The sequence below is a fragment of the Giraffa tippelskirchi genome, chromosome X (assembly GCF_054371585.1).
Source record: "Giraffa tippelskirchi isolate mGirTip1 chromosome X, T2T-mGirTip1v1.2.pri, whole genome shotgun sequence".
Classification (NCBI taxonomy): domain Eukaryota; kingdom Metazoa; phylum Chordata; class Mammalia; order Artiodactyla; family Giraffidae; genus Giraffa; species Giraffa tippelskirchi.
The window spans coordinates 60,762,749-60,784,898 of NC_137289.1; the positions used below are offsets into that span (position 1 = coordinate 60,762,749).

At 40.1% G+C, this 22,150-nt stretch overlaps 1 protein-coding gene across 3 annotated transcripts in view; it reads left to right on the forward strand.

Moving 5' to 3' along the window:
• Positions 1–22,150, forward strand: part of PCDH19 (protocadherin 19) — a 115,405-nt gene that overhangs the window by 44,678 nt on the left and 48,577 nt on the right. For all 3 annotated transcript variants that reach the window (XM_081567056.1, XM_081567057.1, XM_081567055.1), the window contains one exon: positions 14,425–14,483. In XM_081567056.1, coding sequence (XP_081423182.1) covers positions 14,425–14,483 — 59 coding nt within the window. The remainder of the gene's footprint in view (positions 1–14,424; positions 14,484–22,150) is intronic.

A 22,150-nucleotide genomic window follows, 5' to 3' on the forward strand; every position in this document is an offset into this window, starting at 1 on the left:
CAAATGAGCTCTTCCTATCTGATGGATGGGTCTACCATCAGCTAACATTAGCTAATGCTAACTAACAAGCAGTGGGTGAGTACCTGCTCTGTGCCAGAAATGGTGACAGCCACTGAAGCCCTTAAATTTCCAGCCTTGTGTGGCTGACACATAGGTAATACAGTGTGTTAAATGATATGATAGAGGTAAGTCTACTTTTTGTATTTCCTTAGGTCACTGAGGGCATCACATTTCAGGACTGGAGAGTCCTGAGTCACAGGTCAGCAGTCTTCCTAAGGCAACCCTGTCCAATAGAATTTTCTGGGATGATGGAAATATTCTATATCTGTGCTGTCCAATATGCTAGCCACTAGCAACATTTGCCTCTTGAGCACTTGAAAGATGGCTACTGTGATTGAGGAACTAAAAATTTAACTCAATTTGTGCTAAATTTAAATAACTACCTACCTATGTCTGTGTTATTGGTTATAATATCTATGCTATTGGGCAGCACAGCTCTAAGGAATGGTAAAATGAGCCCACAGTCAGGCTCAGGGTGGTTCTGAGTTGAACTCTCTCATTGCTTTGGATCTTAGAAGGCCCTGGTCAAGCTGCTGTATCCCTTTAACCATGTTTTTCTATCCACACACTACACTAGTCTTTGAATGGCTCATTTCCAGCTGAAGGTTCTGAATTATGCATGCTAATGTGCTTTACTTAACCCTGGGATGAGGTTTTCTTCCTTTCTGTTTTTCGAAAGAGATTCTGTGACAGTTCAATCATAACAGAGAAAGCAAATGGGGCGAAGAAAAACTAGTTTATAAAGGCTTTTAAAGTGTCTCAAATCTTGCCTTTCACATAATTTCAGATGGTGTGAGGTCATTTCAACTCTCTTTAATCTGAATAGTCTCTCTCTCTCTCTCTGTCTACACACACACACACACACACACACACACACACAGGTACACATGCACTCCAGTTAAGGTGTTGAATCAGCAGTTAGAGAAGTTGGGTCTATATATATATATGACTTCCCAGTGGCACTAGTGATAAAGAACCTGCCAGGGAATGCAAGAGATGTAAGAGACATGTGTGTTCGATCCCTGGGTCAGGAAGACCATCTGGAGGAGGGCATGGCAACCCACTCCAGTGTTCTTGCCTGGAGAATTCCATGGACAGAGGAGCCTGGCGGGCTACAGTCCATAGGGTTGCAAAGAGTCAGACAGGACTGTAGTGACTGAGCACGCACAAAGCAAGACTGTTCACTGCATTATTTCTTTTTCTGATAGTACAGATAGGGGGAGAATGAGATAAAATATCCTGTAAGAAACCTCAGGGGAAAAAAAAACTATACATGAAAAACATTATACATTGGAAATTTTGTTGGAAATAGAAATGAGTATTCAAGAGAAATCAAGTTTATAACCTGATAATCAGATGACTTGTTGTTTGTCTGGCAGTTCACTTTTAGAAAGCATCTGCACATTTACTATTTTATTTCATCTTAATAGCAACTCTATAAGATAGTCAGGACAGGTGCTATTTCCATTTTATAGATTAGGAAATTGCTGGTCAGAGAGGTTCAGTGATTTCTGCAAGATCACACAGCCAGTAGGAACTTTATATTTACATTGAAGGCTGTATTTGGAAGGTTTCTAGGACTTTTCTTTGAATACTCTGTGATCTTTTCTAAGCTTAAAACAACCTGAAGAAACAATCATCAGGGTGACTTATGGCCCTAGCTGAATCTGTGTCTACCAGGAACAAGCATTTTTTTTTAATATGGAGATGCAAAAACACAAATACTTTTCCCTCACAAAATTATATGTAATATATGTGTATCTCTGTGTATGCTATGAATGGAGATATGACTGCCCACACCTGTTTGTACTGGCTGAATCTCAAAATCTTTCGTTGTTATCAAGTAGACACATGTATTGGGCAGATTAGGATGAGGAGTGAGGGTGCTAGTTTGAGAGAAGGGTGTGTGTATACAGAAAAGTGAAAGGAGAAAGAACTAAGAAGAAAGCTGAGGAGGGAGAATGCTAAAAACTGTATGGGGAAAGGAACGTAGAAGTTACTTGTATAGGTTGAGGGGTAGTACTGCCAGGCACAGTACAGTTTTATGTTTCTGACTTTCTTAATTTTTTTTTTTTTTGACAGTTAAGTTTGGAATTATTCCTGGTTTTTGCTGCTGGGAGTCTGATGGGAGAGGGAGGGTGAGCTGTTCCCCCTAATTATTTCTTAACCTTCCTGCAAGAGGAAATTGCTTTAGTTGTGTTCACCACCCTTGAACCTGTCATGTTTAAGCAGGCTAGGGTATTTATTTTTTCTCCCAAATAGTACACCCAGTCATCCAGTCCTAATTACTTCTATTTCATTGCCTTTCCTAGAATCCTAATGAGGTGTGGCCTGTGAGTGCAGGACTTGCAATGAGAAATCTTGAATTCTAGTTTTGGATGTGACACTGCTCCTCTCTAGCAGAGGGCAAGTCTTTTAACCTGCTTTGTCCTGCTGTTAATGTGGTTAATAATATTTATTTAGCTTATGATAGTAGCAGTGGGATTAAGTAGTTAGTGTTGGTTAAGAGGGGAAAAAAGAGAAAAATGGGGCAAAGTTTTCTGTATTGTGTCCATTTCCAAAAGCTAATTGTTTCAGGATGATATTGACAGGAGGCACCTGCTCCATTGCACTCATCAAGCACCTCCTGGAAGTCTCGCTGACTGGATGAAAAGCAAAATTCTTCAGTTCTGTACCATAAGCTCTGTAGAAAATGCAACCACCTTCAGGCCCAGTTTCCACCCTGGCTGTCTTTTTTTGCCATCTAAGAATATTCCGCTGTCTTATGGTTTCTCTAAGGTTGAGTACATTTTCGCTCTCTCCTGAAACCCTTTTTAAACATTCTGAAATTTTTTGATGAAAGATTCGTATAAATGAAAGGCGTATTAGTAATTGTTATTCTGTTGGTACACTGCATAACTGCATTACAGATTTCTAATACTCTGACAATTTCAAGCTGCTGATAATATTAGCCACTTTTCAAGGTGTAGTTATGGCTTTACTGTGCATGGTTGCTGGCACTCTTATGTCGGATAGTAACCTTTGATTAATCTGTTTAAAAATCAAGTCAAATTCTAGCCTGCCCTCACCGCCCCCTTCCTAGCATAAAATGAGAAGGTCTGTTAGGATCTGGGTGGATAGGTGGGGGCTTTGAAAGAATGAGTAAACATTTCCATTACTTCCTTGAATCAATCCTCTTTCGCTGCTGCTGCTGCTGCTGCTAAGTTGCTTCATTCATGTCCGACTCTGCGCGACCTCATAGACGGCAGCCCACCAGGCTCCTCTGTCCCTGGGATTCTCCAGGCAAGAACACTGTGGTGGGTTGCCATTTCCTTCTCCAATGCATGCATGCATGCTAAGTCATTTCAGTCGTGTCCAACTCTGTGCGACCCAAATGGACAGCAGCCCACAAGGCTCCTCTGTCCGTGGGATTCTCCAGGCAAGAATACTGGAGTGGGTTGCCATTTCTTTCTCCAAATCCTCTTTCCATTGCTTCTCATTTATGCATCATGAAGTGATGCTGAAGTGTAAGTTGTCTTGCTTCCAATACAGATTTTCTGCAGTGCTTGTGTAAGTCACTAGAAACTGGAGGCTACCATGGATTTTCTTCAGTGCCTAATAATTTCAACAGAACTCAACGCCCTTTATTTAAACTCCGGTCATAATTAGAGGGTTGCCAATGGTAAGCAACCAGGGAGTCTGATTTTGAGAAATGTTTATTGTGCCTCATTAAATTTGAAACTAGTACTTAAAAAGATCAGAAATAAATAATCTGTTTTCATTTTGGTGACAGTAAATATAAATGGATGCCATGTGTGCACATTCTTGCCTATATGCCTCCCAGTAAACTGCGTTTGCCATCATCAGAATAACTACACCAAAAGAGAACTATGGAAGATTTCATTGACCATAAACAAGAAAATGATCTATTGTGTTGCATCTAATTAGAAAATATCAATATCAGAAGCTAACACATTCACTATTTTCAAGATGGTGTAGAACTTGGTTGTTTTTTGTCAGCATGATCACATATTACAGGCTTGAGCAACAAGCCGGTGCAAGAGAAATGAATTTAGAATGATATGCCAAAGGCTGTTTCTCCTTCACTCTTAAATAAGCTTGTGAAGGCAACTGGGCTTTAAGTGATGTTTAATATAAATAATGAGATAGGGTCTGGAACTGGATTTGGGGGTGTTGTTTGGGCCCACAGGCACAGGGTCACCTGCAGCTTTCCCTCCAAATATTTTGAAAGTTTTTCAGCTGACAAGGCTTGCTCAATAGAAATTGCACTCTGCAGGCAGTCAGGACTCCGTAGCTGCTAAGTAGTAGAGAATTGAGGCCAATAAAATAGAATTCAGCAGAAATGGACCAGAGTGCTGAACCTTCTCTAAGCTGTGCATGCTCAGTTGCTCAGTCATGTCTGACTCTTTGCGACTGCATGGACTGTAGCCTGCCAGGCTTCACTGTCCATGGGATTATCCTGGCAAGAATACTAGAGTGGGTTGCCAGAAGGGCTCAAAGATAGGCTGGATTCAGGAGAGCTCATACTGTGGATCCCTGGGACATTGCTGTGAGAGGTCTTATATTGGTTTCTTATTGTCAGTTGGATCAACTTTATCAAATCATAGCTTCTGAAATTGAAGCTACCCTGTAAGTCATCACTAGTCATCTTATGTCACCTTGTAACAATGGTTGTCAATATCTCTAAAGGACAATTGAAATGGTCACCAAGGTTGCAGGGAAGAAAGTAGCTCATTCCTGGAGCCATCTCTGTCTGGAGAACTATCTGCAGTAGTGTGTGCCAAATTTTTCTTTTGTCTCTCTGCTATGCTATACTCTCCTGACCCATTCACAAAAAGTAGCCAAGAAAGTCATTCAGAGAAAAATAGGTATAAAGCAGGCTAATCACTTCTCTGATGTTACCATCTTGTGTTTGCTTTCCATCTCAGTAGTAGGTCATGCCAAGAACAGTGTTCCTGGGGTTTTTTTCTTGTTGTTCTTGTTTTTGTGACTTGTTCTAGCTGAGTCAGTATTTAACGTGGCTGTAGCACTTAACCTGTGTGTTTGTTTTCTTGGCTGTTTAAGTGGGGGAGTAACAGTTGGCACCTGCTTGTAAAGTACTTTAATATTTGGGGATGAAAGGCACTCTGAGCCTGCAAAATAGCTTTAATGTGTGGTAGTTACATATTTGGGGATGATGATTACCCTCCAGGTTTTGTTCCATTGGCGAATATGGTTGATAGCTATTTACTTCTCAGGTTGAATTTTGTGTATGTGGGATGAGATGGTATGACTCATGTGATTGGGTTAGTCATTTTATTTACTCTTAAACTACTTGTATCCACACCAAAGTCTTGTTGTTTTTGCATTCCTGTGTAGAATAAGCATTAACTGGTTCCTCAGAGCTTTTTATAAGCAGATGTTATTTTCAAGTGCACTGTGCCCCACAAAGGACTTAGAAAACCGTCCCAGAGAAGAACAGAAGACTGTTCTTATCTATATAATGGTATGGTGTTTAGTCTGGTCATTCAGTAGGCTCTTTGCCTCTGAATTGCATGGATTCCTACAGAAAGTTCCTAGGTTTCTCAAGAAGGCCTTTGTAGTAAAATATGTGCTGGGTTGCTCTTCTAAAGTCACAACTTTGACCCAGTAAAAGATGAGGGTAGAGAAAAGTGCTTTCTCTAAGCTGTCTTTTTCACCTCTAGGTAGTCTGACTACATCGATGGTGCCAGTGAAATTTTAACAGTGATGATAAAAGGCCACCAAGAGGGGAACTCTTTCAACTTGACTTGGATGTTAACTAAATGGCCTATGTTTCCTACTGATAGCCCTGTCTGCAAGCCATTGGAATCCTAGAGTCTTCTTTCACATGAAGAAAAGTAGCTGCCACACTGTCAGTCTGTGGCTCAGAGTTCTACAGATAAGGCAAAGCTTTATCTTTTCACAGAAATTTTATCTACCCTGTTTTGGAAACACTATCGTGTCATTACTGCCATTCCCAGAGATATGGCAGGACTGATGGATGACGGGCAGGAATCACCTAACCCTGGCATTTTATCCTTGGCAGTTATATCTAGACTACTGTGTATTTATAAGGTCATTGTTGGGAGTAAGGACAGAGAACAAACTGTAACTACAGAAGACAGTGGGCAGAAGGGATGCTTTCTGAAGAAACAGACCACCTTGGCCTTACAGATTTGGTCATCTGCTTTAACAGTAATAGGGAGCTTTGTTCTTAACCTCTTCCATCCCTTCTCTGGTCTTTCATTGATGGATTCATTACATGAGCACTTGCTAAGTGTCCAGCATTGTGGCACTGAGACTTCAAAAGAAAGCTTCCAGTCTAGTTGGAGGATATACTGACATACTACACATGAAATAATCATAGAACCTGAGGAAAAGCATAAGTACATCACATAGTCTGTACACTAAGTGCTGAGAACATGTTAAGCTGTGTGGGATGGTCAGAGATGTAGGCATATTAGAAATGAGGGTTGAGATATGTGGGAAGTAGAGGACTTGGTATTGGATGACTGCTCAGCTAAAGGTTTAATTTCAAGTCAGCTCAGATGGTAAAGAATCTGCCTGCAATGCAGGAGACCCAGGTTCGATTCCTGGGTCAAGAAGATCTCCTGGAGAAGGAAATGGCAATCCACTCCAGTATTCTTGCCTGGAAAATCCCACGGACAGATGAGCCTGGCAGGCTACAGTCCGTGGGGTCGCAAGAGTTGGACACGACTTAGTGACTAAACCACTAATGCTAAATGTAACAGGGAACCATTGAAAGGTTTCTTTGAAGCCTTGAAAAGAGAAATGTTGTGATGAAAATAGTGGGCAAGAAAGGTTATTCACATAGCATTTTGCAGAATGGGCAAAAGGCAGATGGAGAAGAAGTAGGGGCACAAGGTGATGAAGGCTGTGGAAGTGGAGCCAAAGGGGCATGCTATTTGTAAGAATTTTACAAGTTTTATAATTCATTTGATAGGAGAAAGAGGTTCCCTGTATTTGTGACGTGGGTTTGTACGTGTAGCAAATATAAAGGCCAAATTCTGCTATGTGTGACACCTACTATCATCAAGCCATTAGGGTGCTACTTAATTCCATAGTGGAGAAGGAAATGGCAACCCAATCCAGTATTCTTGCCTGGGAAATCCTATGGACCTTGTCAGCTGCAGTCCATGGGATCGCAAAAGAGTCAGACATCACTTAGCGACAGATTTTAGTTACGTTGAGTTGCGGTACAGTTCTCAAAGGTGCACTCCATAGCCTGTGCACAAGTATAACCATCACTAGCAGAGGGTCTCTCAGTTTGTTATCTCCTTGCTGGTCTAGCCTATATCTTTTTTTTTTTCATTCTCAGGGTTTGGTGGATGTTTATTGAATGTAGGAATGAATGAAAAAATGAATGACTGAACAAGAGCCATTTTGTTTTAGAATCCTAGAATTTGGGGGGCTTGAAGGGAACATTGGCATCACTTGGGTTATTCTCTTTATTTCCTAGAGAGATAAATTAACACTTCGAGAGGGATCAAGTGCTTTATTCAAGGCCACCAATGAGTCAGTGACAGACAAGAGGAGAGAATTCAGTTCGCCCCCTCCCCTACATCACATTGCTTACTGTAGTCAGACTGTGTGTGTGTGTGTGTGTGTGTGTGTGTGCATGAGAATTAGTGCTAATGTGTATGTAGGCATGGCTAGTGGAAGTTTACCTAGCTTGTTTTCCAGTTCAGGGTAATTCTAGTGATGGCAGCTCTGGGGATGGTGCCTTTTATTCTGTCTTCACTAATTTCTCATTCAGCTTCTGCTGTCTGGATGAATGAGTCTTTGAATATACATTCTAGCTGCAGGCATGTTAGCTTTATTTTTATATAGAATTTACATTTTCATTTTTATGTGCTGAAGATAGTAAGGAGGGAAAGGCCATTTGTCAATTCATTTCCTAAAAAAAATGCCTTTGTGAGAAGATGCCATTTGAACATCTAAAGCAGCACTTACTTTCAGAAAAAGGTTATGAGTCTTATCATTATTGATCAATAGGTACAATTATTATTACTAGACATCAACAGTTAAGAAAAGAACCAGCATTTAAAAATCATTTTGCTGTGCATCTGATTTGAGATTCTAGTTTTCCTATTTGTATTGATAAAATGACTGAGTGAAAAATTAAAAAGAAATTAGCAGATTATAGCTATAATGTTTTTCAGTTTTGATGGGACTTTTAAAGTATAATTTAAAATGGCTGTTCATTTTCAAATGAAAACCTTAAGGTTTTCATCTCAGCGTCTGTAACCTTTTTTAACTTTATAATGTGACCTGGGGATTTGTGCCTCTGGGCAAAGATTCTAGTCCTGGATATCTGCATTTATTGGGCTTCTTTCTCCTTAGGGTTGAAGTATATCCTGGTGATACAGCCTGGTGACTGAGAGTCACAGTCACTCTTCCAGAGACTAGGGCACAACTCAGTGAACTGTGAAAGTAATGCAAAATGACAATTTAAGTAGGGCATTCTGGTACCTTGGGGGCCTGACAAAGTGGAAGTATTTGACTTGTGATGTGCCAGACTCATTAACATAATAACATACCACCCACCCCAAAGTCTCTCTAGAAACCTCCCACATCCAGAAAGAAGATGAGAATTGAAAGTAGTTAGCAAAGAAGGCTCCTGTGCAGTTAAAAAAACTAAACAACAACAAAACCCGAAACATTATAGAAAAGCCCTTGCAATAAAGATCATACCATTTCCTTCTTAGAAAAACATCTCATCTCTCTATCTAGAAATTCTCATTTTCTAGACTATTCTAACAAATATATAGTTTCTAGGAACACAGGAGAAAAGTATCAAACTTGAGATGGAAGAGGAGCTGCTTTTGGTGTACTAATAGCATTGAGAAGTAACAATATTGAGTATTTTATGGCAAGTTGGTGGGAGACATATGTTAAAAATTAAAGGTAAGAACTCAAAACACACAGTGTTTTGGAGTCAGTCAGTGTACAGGCAAAACCTGCATGGTACAGTGATTTATGTTTAGAAAGGTGGTTCTGAGGAGCCATTAAGAAACTGCAATAACTTTCAAAAACAAGGCAGTTTGTTGTAACATTTTTTAAATGTCTAGAACACGGAAGCAGCCTAGGTGTCCACTGACAGATGAATTGATACAGAAATTGTGGTACATATATATAATGGAATATTACTCAGCTACTAAAAAGCACACATTTGAGTCAGTCCTAATGAGGTGGATGAACCTACAGCCTATTGTACAGAGTGAAGTAAGTCAGAAAGAGAAAGACAAATATTGTATGTTAATGCATGTGTGTGGAATCTAGAAAGATGGTACTAATGAACTTATTTGCGGGGCAGCAATGAAGATGCAGACATAGAGAACAGACTCGTGGACACAGTGGGGGAAGGAGAGGGTGGGATGAATTGAGAGAGTAGTGAGGAAACATATACATTACCATATGTAAAACAGATAGACAGTGGGAATTTGCTGTGTGACACAGGGAGCTTAATCTAGTGCTCTGTGACAACCTAGGGGGGTGGGATGTGGTGGGAGATGGGAGGGAGGTTCAAGAGACAGGGGACATATGTATACCTGTGGCCGGTTCATGTTGATATATGCCAGAAACCAGCACAATATTATGAAGCAATTACCCTCCAATAAAAAATGTAAAAAAAGGCATAATGGGTAGGATTTTAAACCAAAGTTTTAGTCCTTAGAGAAGAAAGCTCTAAGCTATCCAAAAAACTCTACTATCCACAAGTATTTATTCTTTATGTTTTCAGAAAATTCATATTTGATTAAACCTAAACAAAGTAAGAAGTCTGTTCTCAGTGAATCTTAGGATAAAGAATTCTAATTAGAGAAAGGGTTTGGGAGGAATATGTTAAATGATAGGAAAGTGACACTTACTGTTGAGACTGGGAATATAATTATTATTATAAAAATACTATATAATAAAAGTTTGCTCTAGACCCAGTTTTTTTAGTGTCAAAATTTAGGTTTTTCAGAAACAAATGTTCTTGTCTCTTTGCTGTGTTCCTGTGTTAACTTGGCTGTCTAATTGGAGATGGGGACATTTCCTAGAGAAAATTTTCCCTCTCAAATGTTTCATGTTATTTCCCATTTAGAATACTTAGAGAGGGGCCTGGAATAATGTCAAGCAAATTTTGATTAAATAAGGCTAACTGGGAGCCAATACATTCATGCAAAAAAGAAAAGCTCTTTTATTATTTCCGAAAACGTGTATTTCTTTTGTCATTTTTTTAGCCTTTGTTGAGATGACCTTGGTAGATAGTCTGGCAAAAGAGATGCCATCTTCTGGGCTTGCCTTAGAAAACACATCACATCAGATCAAAGCCAGTGTCTGGTCTTTTTCCCAAGACAGTTCTCCACTCTGGATGTCTGTTAGAATTACCTAGGAAGCTTTTAAAAAAGTGCTAATTCCTGGGCCCCACTCCAGACCAATTACCTCAGAATCTCTTGGAGTGGGATCTTCTCAACAGTATTAAAAAAAAAAAAATTCCCTAGTTGACTCTAATGTGCAGTTAGGGCTGAGAACCACTGGCTTAAGACTTGCAAACTATTCATTAAGAAAAATTATTTCCTTCTTCGGGGTGGTCTGAGTCTCATTCTTTGCTCTACCTGAAGTGTGAGAAAAAATGTAATCTTTCAGTGAATTTGGATTTGAGCACACACTTTGAATCAGTACAAGCAAGAATACTTGATGTTAGTTTACCCTGACTCATCATAGGCCATCTATGGCCAGTTTGCTCAGTTGTTTGGACTGTAGTCCTAATGAGGCCACAATAGTATATTCTCTCCATTTATTAATAGAATAATTCTGTTGCATAGGTTGTTTCCATAGTTCTCACCAAGCTGCCTCACAAAGAGACCTGAGACTGATTACAGAGGCAAAATGCAATGGATGACTCAGCATAGCTCCATCAACTATGGGAAAATCTGTTCTAGGAACCTGCCTCATGACTAGTGCTTCTAATTGCATGAGGATGTAGCCTGGGCCATTTGTCTATTATGGTTTGTGCTGGTTTGGGGAATAGAATATTTACATTTGAAGGTCGGGTCAGATGAAAATGGGTGGCGGGGGTGAGGGGTTTACCCTTTTAGAGTAAAAAGAGAAAGATAGCAAGGTGATAAGCTTCAATCATACTTTCCTACCTACAGTGGCAGATCATGCCTGGCATATCTGTCCAGGTTAATCCATCTGTATACCACAGCAAGGGAAAGAGAATTGCTGAGTTTCCATAAGTAAATTTTCTAGACCTGAGTCCTCCTATAACTCAGTGCCTGTGAGTGGGAATCTTCAAAGTGAGATATAGTACTCCATTAGGACCAAGAAGTAGTACAATCACGAGGGATAAATTTGTATGGTTTAGCTTATTTGCCCAGAGTTCTGTCATATCTCCACAGGGCTCCGTATTTGAAGCACAGTGCACACAGACTGGACATCCATATATGCAAAGCAGTATAAAATATTCTACCTGAAAACTGACTTAATGTGACAATATCTTGGAATGTTGCTCATGCTTTCTGTGCAAAGCTAGTATCCTCCTTTCTTTTACATCTGTGTCTCTGTTAACTTCCTTGAAAAAATGATTTAGGAAGTTTGGAGGCTGCGATGGAATGTGTGCTGCATGGCACTCTTTTATTGCCCAAATGCGGCAAATCCCAGATCCTACTTGGGGATCCATGTTCTGTAGAAAGCAGAGGATAAGGATTTCCATCATTCCTACCATGAGTTATGACAAATGCACTTGAAATTCCCCTTAGGATTTGTTTTCTGTTATGCCTATTTTAGGGCTCCCCAGGTGGCGCTAGTAGTAAAGAACCAGCCTGTCGATGCAGGAGACATAAGACATGGGTTCGATCCCTGGATTGGGAATATCCCCTGGGTGGGGGGGCATGGCAACCCACTCCAGTATTCTTGCCTGGAGAATCCCCTGGACAAAAGAGCCTGGCAGGGTACAGTCCATAGGGTCACGAAGAGTTGGACATGACTGAAGCAAATTAGCACACGTGAATGCATGCCTATTTTATGGAGGAGGAAAGTGAGACACGTAGAAATTAAGTAATTTGCCCAAGGTTGCACAAACTAATAATTAAACTCAGTGCTTAATCAGTTCCCTGTTTTATTTGGGCAGAATCCTTTTGTGTGTGTGTGTGGGGGGCAGTTAGTGTGTTTCGTGTACTAAGTCGCTTTAGTTGAGTCCTACTCTTTGCAACTCTATGGACTGTAGCCCACCAGGCTCCTCTGTCCATGGGATTCTCTAGGCAAGAATACTGGAGTGGGTTGCCATGCCCGCCTTCAGGAGATCTTCCCAACCCAGGGATCGAACCTGCATCTCTTATGTCTACCTGCATTGGCAGTCGGATTCTTTACCACCAGTACTACCTGGGAAGCACTTAGCAGACTTCCACTTATTAAATTATATATTGTACTGAATATCATAGGACACATTTACCCAACACTATTTTTGCCTTTTATATTGGTGTAAAAATTAATTCAAGAAGTGCTCGTTGGTTGACTCACTGATGGATAACCTCTTCCAGCACTGTATTCCCAATGCAGCTTCAAGTTTGTTTCCTCCTCTTGTAGTTATGTTTGCAACAATTTCAGCCTCCATTTTCTTATGAACCAATTAGAAATGAACTAACCCTTTTGATTTTAACTCTCCCAATCCATTCCTTCCAACAACACCAAAACTTGTGATTTTCATTAAAGGGGATTTTATCCTTTAGAAAAAGCCAGTGTGCTTGCATGTGCGCATGCTCAGTCGCTTCAGTCACGTCTGACTCTTTTCCGACCCCATGGACTGTAACCTGCCAGGCTCCTCTGTCCATGGGATTCTCCAGGCAAGAATACTGTAGTGGGCTGCCATGCCCTCCTGGGGGGAATCTTCCCAACCCAGGGATTGAACCTGTGTCTCTTATGTTTCCTACATTGGCAGGCAAGTTCTTTACCACTAGTGCCACCTGGGAAGCCCAGATGTTATTACACAGCTCATCTTCAAATAAGGGGCATGGGGAGAACATGGGCATGCACCAGGAAGTACAGGAGAGTGATGGGGATTTAGTTTTCTTCTCCCTACATTCTCTTTCTCTCACCTACGCTCCACCCCCATCCCCACCTACTCTAGATACTTAGGGTCCCTATCCAGACTGCTGGCTCTTTGGTACTCATGTGGTAGAATTGCTATCACCTGTTCTGTTTTACTGTTTTCAAGGAGTCTGAGCTCCCTGAAACCTAGAGCTGCATCTAAGAGCCTAGCATAGTTCATGTGTGACATGTAGTCATCTGAAAGGAATCTGCTGTTTGTTAGCTCGACAGCTATTGTGTTTCCTTTCACAGGCACTTTCAGTTGAGGTGATTTCAGAAGGCCCTAAGGAATGGTGAGAATGGTGAGAATTTCTGGTAGACTGGCAGGAGGGCAGAGGAGATGGGCATTTTTCAGTTTATACAGTGATTAACCAGAGTAGTACTTTAGTTTTGGACATAAGATCCACTTTTTTAGGACCTCCAGTTACTTCAGTGTTGACTTTTCTCTGTGTTTCCCCCTCCTAAGGCTGACCCCCCTTCAATCTGCCCCCAAGCTCTGGATGCTTATCAGCTGTTTTCCCAACTCTTTCATCTGGCAGGTATTCTGCATTTGATTTCGTAAAGCTGTTGCTCAGGCAGTCTACTGTAACCGCATTAGACAGTGGTGTTTTAATGATAGGAGCTGAGACAGGGGTTTGCTTTCAAACTTCATGTTTCACATGAAAGGCTTTGGCACCCCCTGTGGACTGCTTTTCACCCCGTTTTAGGTGTAATACTTGTTTGCCTTTATATCTGTGATAAAATGAAGGCCTCCCTATATAACCAGTGCTGAGCAAAATGTCTTAAAACAAAGGGAAGTGCAGAGTTTAAATCCACAGTGGGGGATTACCTTGCCTGCATTTCCATATCTGTGGCATAAATATTTTAACATGTTAATTATCTATTACTAATAAAAATACCTTTGAACTTCCAGTCAATTTAATGGGCAGAGAATTGTGTCCACTGGGGAATGGGAAGCAATTAGTTTCTGTAAAGAGTTTGGGTCATGCTGTATCTTCCCTAAGTGGTTGCGTGGTCAGTAGTCAGGCGTATTCTAGGGGATGTTTGTGTCAAGTTCATCTTCCTCTGGCCAGGGGGCTGCCTCTACAGAGCCCCCAGGGCCCCAAGGAGGTGGCAGGTATTTGTCAGGGTGTTGCCCCACTATGGCCTTAGTTTTTGATTCATTCATTGCCTCTTGCCCAGTAGAAAAATTCCTCCTAAGTAGGACAGTTTGACTCTTTTCATGAATCACCTCCATAACATTTTTAATCTTTTCTTTCCCCATTGCAGACTGAAAATTATTCCTTTGACTCCAACTACGTGAACAGCCGAGCCCATTTAATCAAAAGGTATGTTGGTTTGCTTGCCTATTTCTACAATTAAGCTTAATTTAATACAAAAAGCAAGAAGATATTTTTTAATGATGCCTTTTCAGATTTTAAAGTGAAAATGCTTCTCTGCTTATTGTAGGAAATTAGGAAAATTCAGAAAAGCATTAAAAAAAAAACTAAATAAAAATCACTGGTAATTCCACCACCCAAAATCAGTGTTGGCATTTTATCATGTTTCTTTATGTAACTGTATACAGAAATAATTAAATTAAAATTGGGGTCATGTTAAAATAAAATGTGATGTGATGATTTAGAAATCTAATATTAAAATTTTCTGTGTATCTTCTATTGAATTTTAAGATGGTTGATGGCTGTTATTTTGACAATTTTGAAATCATTTTAAGGCTATTTTAATGACAGACAAACTAACTCCTTATCTTTAAATAACTTTAGAGATGAGAGAAGGAAAGATAATATACTTGCTAATACAATAAATCTTGTATTAAGTATTTCAAACGAAGCATTCAAAGTTGAGATTTATGTGAATGGTTGCTCATAACTCAGTTATTCATGGAGACACAATGTATGTGAATACAGAGCTGAATACTGCCTGGAAGATTCCAGGGCAGGAAGATTCCAGGAAGGAAGATTCCATCTGGTGTGGTGGTCACCAAGGTGCCCAAGGCAGGCAAGATAAGGGGTTTAGGGAGTCCTCTAAGCAGAGAATTTGTGCAGAAAAACTGGTACTGACCATTCAGATGATGCCTTTATTACTGTTTGATGCAATTGTCTTCTTAAATGGTCCAGTGGTTATTCTGTAGCTAAAATTGAACTGTGTGTGTGATAATAGAAATGAAATAGAGAAGCAAGCAGGGTATGTTAGAGCTGCAGTAGACAAGATCTGAAAATTCTATTATTTTGCTGGCTCTAATCCCATAAATTTGTATCACTAGAAGGGTAGGATTTGAGGAATAAACTAGTTTGTTGTAGAAACAACTTTAATTCAGATCTAATTTAATTCATGATGCTGCAGTAATGCCTGCTAACATGCTAGGCTTATCTGTATAGGTCTGGAATCACTTGTGACCTTAAGTGATAATTGTTAATTATGTGAAAATGGATAGCCCAGTATTAACAGTCATAGCATTGTTTGGAATTTTTTGAGGGATTGGGAGGGATCCATTTTGAATATTTTCTTGGCCCACAGAATAAATCAAAAGGTGAGGAAATCAAAATTATTCAACTGATTTATTAGGAAGGATAAAAGCCCTCTTTTTGTACACTGATTAGAGTAACTGCAGCAGAAATTTGCTTTCTTTTCTACTTCAGAACTGTTATTTCAAAGCTCCTTTTTTCAGACTTCTGATAAAAACAGTGAGTTGCCTATCCTCACAGGCCCCTTGGGCTAGTTCTGGGTACGTGGGAATTCTATGACCAGGTTAAACTCATAGCATGAACCTGATTTTCCTTTTTTTTTTTTTTTAATAAATTTATTTATTTTAGTTGGGGGATAATTACTTTACAATATTGTAGTAGTTTTTGCCATACATTGACATGAATCAGCCATGGGTTTACATGTGTTCCCCATCCTGAACCCCCCTCCCACCTCCCTCCCATCCCATCCCTCTGGGCCATCCCATTGCCCCGGCCCTGAGCATTTGTCTCATGCATCGAACATGGAATCGTGTTCTGTTTCACATATGATAATATACATGTTTCAGTGCTATTCTCCCAGAACGTCCCACCCTCACCTTCTCCCTCAGAGTCCATAATACTGTTCTGTGCATCTGTGTCTCTTATTCTGTCTTGCATATAGGGTTCTTGTTACCATCTTTCAAATTCCATATATATGCATTAGTATACTGTATTGGTGTTTTTCTTTCTGGCTTACTTCACTCTGTATAATGGGCTCATGAACCTCATTTTCATAGCATGGCAGAAAGCTAAGACTCTTGGGAACCCTCACCATCTTAGGTCATACCTGAATATCCAATGCACAAGGCAAACTGATGAGATGAAAACTTATGTTCAAACATTTAGCTTTTGGGACACATGTATTTCTTTAGCAGCTTTGGGACTCACTAGAACTTCTGATTTTGATTAATTATATGTTTTTATTTACACACATGTACACACAAAAGGTACAATGTGGACTTAATAGGCTTTCAGTGGAAACATCTCTTGATGTTCCCTGAGATCAAAGATAGTGCTTTTTTTTTTTTTTTCCAATCAGGGATCACCTTGGTTAAGAGGAAAGCTCAGGGACACAAGCGTTTTTGCCAGGTTCTGTTTTTGGAACCCTGAGAGCTTTGGAAAACTACAAAGTTCTTGGGATTTATGGGATCAGTTGAATTTAGACAAAGCACAATACCTGGAAAGACACAGGAAATCTTGTGTGCTATGCTTTTTGAGGGGGACTAACTATTTTAAGTGTAAAATGTGTGGAAAGTGTTAAGAGAGTAGTAACATCAGGTGATAAAACCACACAAACTGTGTTCACATAGCTCACAGTGATGTTTAAAAGGTGTTTCACTGTATGTGGTTTCTTGAGGATCCACTTACATGCATGGGAAATCTCCTGGCCAGAAAATTCTGAATCTGATTATCAGTCTTAATTTTATTATCAAGTTCTTGTTCCTTTAAATGCCAATCCAATTTCAGGCCAACTTTGAGAACTTCTTTTCCTATCCATTTTTCCTTCTTTTATTCACTTTCTACCCACCCAAGGATTCTTCTTAGACCCTTCTTTTTGGCATTCTCTAGGGCTTATTAAGTGTCTAACGTGCAGGCTTCCTTTTCTCTCTCTCATCTGTCTACCTCGGGTAAACCAACAGAAAGCCAGAAGGCAAGGGGGTTTCTCCTAGCACAAATTAAGGTTCAGAAGGGTGAGGAGTAGATCAGGAAATGTAACGGAAGATATATAGCACATTGCCCCATAATCTTCTGCACTGAGTAACCTAGCGATTTATTTCTGTATTTTATTTTTTTCCCCCAGAACGTCATCTGTAACCTGTAGGTATACCCAAGGTTTATGTCAGAGTCCCAGATTAACAAGCCAAGACAGTTCAGAATTTCTTCTGGACGAATTTCCTTCCTGCTATGTTTGTTGCCTTGTTATCATTTCAGAGCAAGGAAAGCCAGCAGTGGGACATTGCCCCTGCTACAACACTGTCTTTCCTCATGCCAGTTTTCTGTACTGCTGTCTGATACCCACTCCTGCAGTGCTTTTGAGCAATATCAAGCAGGGCATGGGGCTGTAGCTCAAAGAAAATAAAGCAGGAAATGAACATGGCTCTGAAGCAGTGTGGGAAAGAAAATGAGCATTGGTTCCTAAACCATACAGAGTGCTTTCCTTTTCCACCTGAATTGTCCTGGAGTTTTGCAGCACCTGGTATGGTGCCTTGTCTATAACAAATGCTGGTACATATCTATTGAAGGAATGGATGAAAAAAGTTAAAAAAAAAAAACTCAGCATTTTCCCATTGAAAACTAGCATTAAACGTTCCTTTAAACCGGCAATTTCTGGCCTTTTATGTGCATTAGAATCACCTGTGAGGCTTGTTAAATGCAGGCTCTAACGCCATCCCTAGAGAATCTCCAGTTTCACAGATTCCCGAGGTGATTGTGATACAGGTGATCCAAGAACCACTCTAGGATCTTATGTTTCTTAATATAGTTACCCTACTCTTTCGACTTTTAGTCAATTCTTATTCTCAGAAGCTATTTCCTGGGTGTGTGGTGTTACCTACTAGAAAGATATGGTCTCCTTTCAGATTTTTCTGTCCTTTGGAAAGATTTCTAATATTTTTAAGTGTAAATATGGGTCAGAATGTTAGTAATGTTCATTCATCAAGTATTCTCTGAGTCTTATGTACAGAATCTTACTCCAACTTTTTTCAAACTTGTTCCTCTGTTAGTCACCAGAACAAGTAATAGAAACATCTGTATTTACAATACCATTGCAAAAAGAACCCTAATTTATTGCCCCACAAAAGTTGGTTTACAAGTCTTTCATCTCCCAAGAGGTACATAGGGAATAAAGCAAGTGAAATCAGCATTTTTTTTATGCCTGGCATAAATTGTTATTTGTTTTGGGTGAGTGGCCATTTACCAGGCTGTTTTACAATTTGCAGCATCTTGCTTACTGAGTCTTACCTTACAGAAATCCATTCATTAAGCCACTAAATGTCCTTACAGGATGAGAGTAAGTGGCACTTAGTTTGTCAGATGGGCAAACTGATCTTTATACAAGTTAACTATTTTAAGGTTTGGCGGAGGGGGTTAATACACTTTGCTGTTTCTTTAGAGAACATATGACTTCTCATTCTCAAATTACCAGTCCCTTAAGTCCAAGTAACCAATTCTTCACTATTTTGTTATTTCTCTTCTTCCTATAAAAAGCCAAAAGCTCCAATGTGGTTTATAATACTTAGGTGCATATAAAAATGATGATCAAAATTTTAAAAGACAGAGCCAAAACCAATTAGGAAAAGCTAAATAGAGATCCCTGGCATCTAACTCACTGCAATTAAACATTATATTTTCCTTGAAGCTTTTGAGAAGCCAACACAGAATAAGTATACCAGAGCATGTCATTCTCATTTTTCAATAAAGGAAGGATACCCGTTGGATAGGAGAATTTTTTTCCTGTCCCTTAATTTTAGAAGAAATTAATGTAGTGGACAATGTTTGACTATATAGTTACAGAAGATACAGAAGCATTCTTTATATATGCATTTCCTATATCAATCCTATAAAAAGAATATGTACATTTCTCCAAAGAAGACATACAGATGGCTAACAAACACATGAAAAGATGCTCAACATCACTCATTATCAGAGAAATGCAAATTAAAACCACAATGAGGTACCATCTCACGCTGATCAGAATGGCTGCTATCCACAAGTCTACAAACAATAAATGCTGGAGAGGGTGTGGAGAAAAGGGAACCCTCTTACACTGTTGGTGGGAATGCCAACTAGTACAGCCACTATGGAGAACAGTGTAGAGAGACCTTAAAAAACTGGAAATAGAACTGCCATATGACCCAGCAATCCCACAGCTGGGCATACACACTGAGGAAACCAGAATTGAAAGAGACACGTGCACCCCAATGTTCATCGCAGCACTGTTTATAATAGCCAGGACATGGAAACAGCTGTCCATCAGCAGACAAATGGATAAGAAAGCTGTGGTACATATACACAATGGAATATTACACAGCCATTAAAAAGAATACACTTGAATCAGTTCTAATGAGGTGGATGAAACTGGAGCCTATTATACAGAGGGAAGTAAGCCAGAAAGAAATACACCAATATAGTATTCAGTTCAGTTCAATTCAGTCACTCAGTTGTGTCTGACTCTTTGCGACCTCATGAACCACAGCACGCCAGGCCTCCCTGTCCATCACCAATTCCCTGAGTCCACCCAAATCCATGCCCATTGAGTCAGTGATGCCATCCAGCCATCTCATCCTCTGTTGTCCCCTTCTCCTCCTGCCCTCAATCTTTCCCAGCATCAGGGTCTTTTCCAATGAATCAGCTCTTTGCATCATGTGGCCAAAGTATTGGAGTTTCAGCTTCAACATCAGTCCTTCCAATGAACACCCAAGGACTGATCTCCTTTAGGATGGACTGGTTGGATCTCCTTGCAGTCCAAGGGACTCTCAAGAGTCTCCTCCAACAGCACAGTTCAAAAGCATCAGTTCTTCGGCGCTCAGCTTTCTTTATAGTCCAACTCTCACATCCATACATGACCACTGGAAAAACCTTGGCCTTGACTAGATGGACCTTTGTTGGCAAAGTAATGTCTCTGCTTTTTAATATGCTATCTAGGTTGGTCAAAACTTTCCTTCCAAGGAGTAAGTGTCTTTTAATTTCATGGCTACAGTCACCATCTGCGGTGATTTTGGAGACCAGAAAAATAAAGTCAGCCACTGTTTCCACTGTTTCCCCATCTATCTGCCATGAAGTGATGGGGCTGGATGCCATGATCTTAGTTTTCTGAATGTTGAGCTTTAAGCCAACTTTTTCACTCTCCTCTCTCACTTTCATCAAGAGGCTCTTTAGTTCTTCTTCACTTTCTGCCATAAGGGTGGTGTCATCTGCATATCTGAGGTTATTGGTATTTCTCCCGGCAATCTTGATTCCAGCTTGTGCTTCCTCCAGCCCACTGTTTCTCATGATGTACTCTGCATATAAGTTAAATAAGCAGGGTGACAATATACAGCCTGAGGTACTCCTTTTCCTATTTGGAACCAGTCTGTTGTTCCATGTCCAGTTCTACCTGTTGCTTCGTGACCTGCATACTGGTTTCTCAAGAGGCAGGTCAGGTGGTCTGGCATTCCCATCTCTTTCAGAATTTTCCACAGTTTATTGTGATCCACACAGTCAAAGGCTTTGGTATAGTCAATAAAGCAGAAATAGATGTTCTTCTGGAACTCTCTTGCTTTTTTGATGATCCATCGGATGTTGGCAATTTGACCTCTGGTTTCTCTGTCTTTTCTAAAACTGGCTTGAACATCTGGAAGTTCACGGTTCACGTATTCCTAAAGCCTGGCTTGGAGAATTTTGAGCATTACTTTACTAGTGTGTGAGATGAGTGCAATTGTGCGGTAGTTTGAGGATTCTTTGGCATTGTCTTTCTTTGGGATTGGAATGAAAACTGACCTTTTCCAGTCCTGTGGTCACTGCTGAGTTTTCCATATTTGCTGGCATATTGAGTGCAGCACTTTCACAGCGTCATCTTTCAGGATTTGAAATAGCTTGACTGGAATTCCATCACCTCCACTAGCTTTGTTCGTAGTGATGCTTCCTAAGGCCCACTTGACTTCACATTCCAGGATGTCACGTTCTAGGTGAGTGATCACACCATCGTGATTGTCTGGGTCGTGAAGAACATTTTTGTACAATTTTTCTGTGTATTATTTCCACCTCTTCTTAATATCCTCTGCTTCTGTTAGGTCCCTACCATTTCTGTCCTTTATTGAGCCCATCTTTGCATGAAATGTTCCCTTGGTATCTCTAATTTTCTTGAAGAGATCTCTAGTCTTTCCCTTTCTATTGTTTTCCTCTGTTTCTTTGCATTGATCACTGAGGAAGGCTTTCTTATCTTTCCTTGCTATTCTTTGGAACTCTGCATTCAAATGGGTATATCTTTCCTTTTCTCCTTTGCTTTTTGCTTCCCGTCTTTTCACAGCTATTTGTAAGGCCTCGTCAGACAGCCATTTTGCTTTTTTGCATTTCTTTTTCTTGGGGATGGTCTTGATCCCTGTCTCCTGTACAATGTCACGAACCTCCATCCATAGTTCGTCAGGCATTCTGTCTATCAGATCTAGTCCTTTAAATCTATTTGTCACTTCCACTGTATAGTCAAAAGGGATTTGATTTAGGTCATACCTTAATGGTCTAGTGGTTTTCCCTACTTTCTTCAATTTAAGTCTGAATTTGGCAATAAGGAGTTCATGATCTGATCCACAGTCAGCTCCTGGTCTTGTTTTTGCTGACTGTATAGAGCTTCTCCATCTTTGGCTGCAAAGAATATAATCAATCTGATTTCGGTGTCGACCATCTGGTGATGTCCATATGTAGAGTCTTCTTTTGTGTTTTTGGAAGAGGGTGTTTGCTCTGACCAGTGCGTTCTCTTGGCAGAATTCTATTAGCCTTTGCCCTGCTTCATTCTG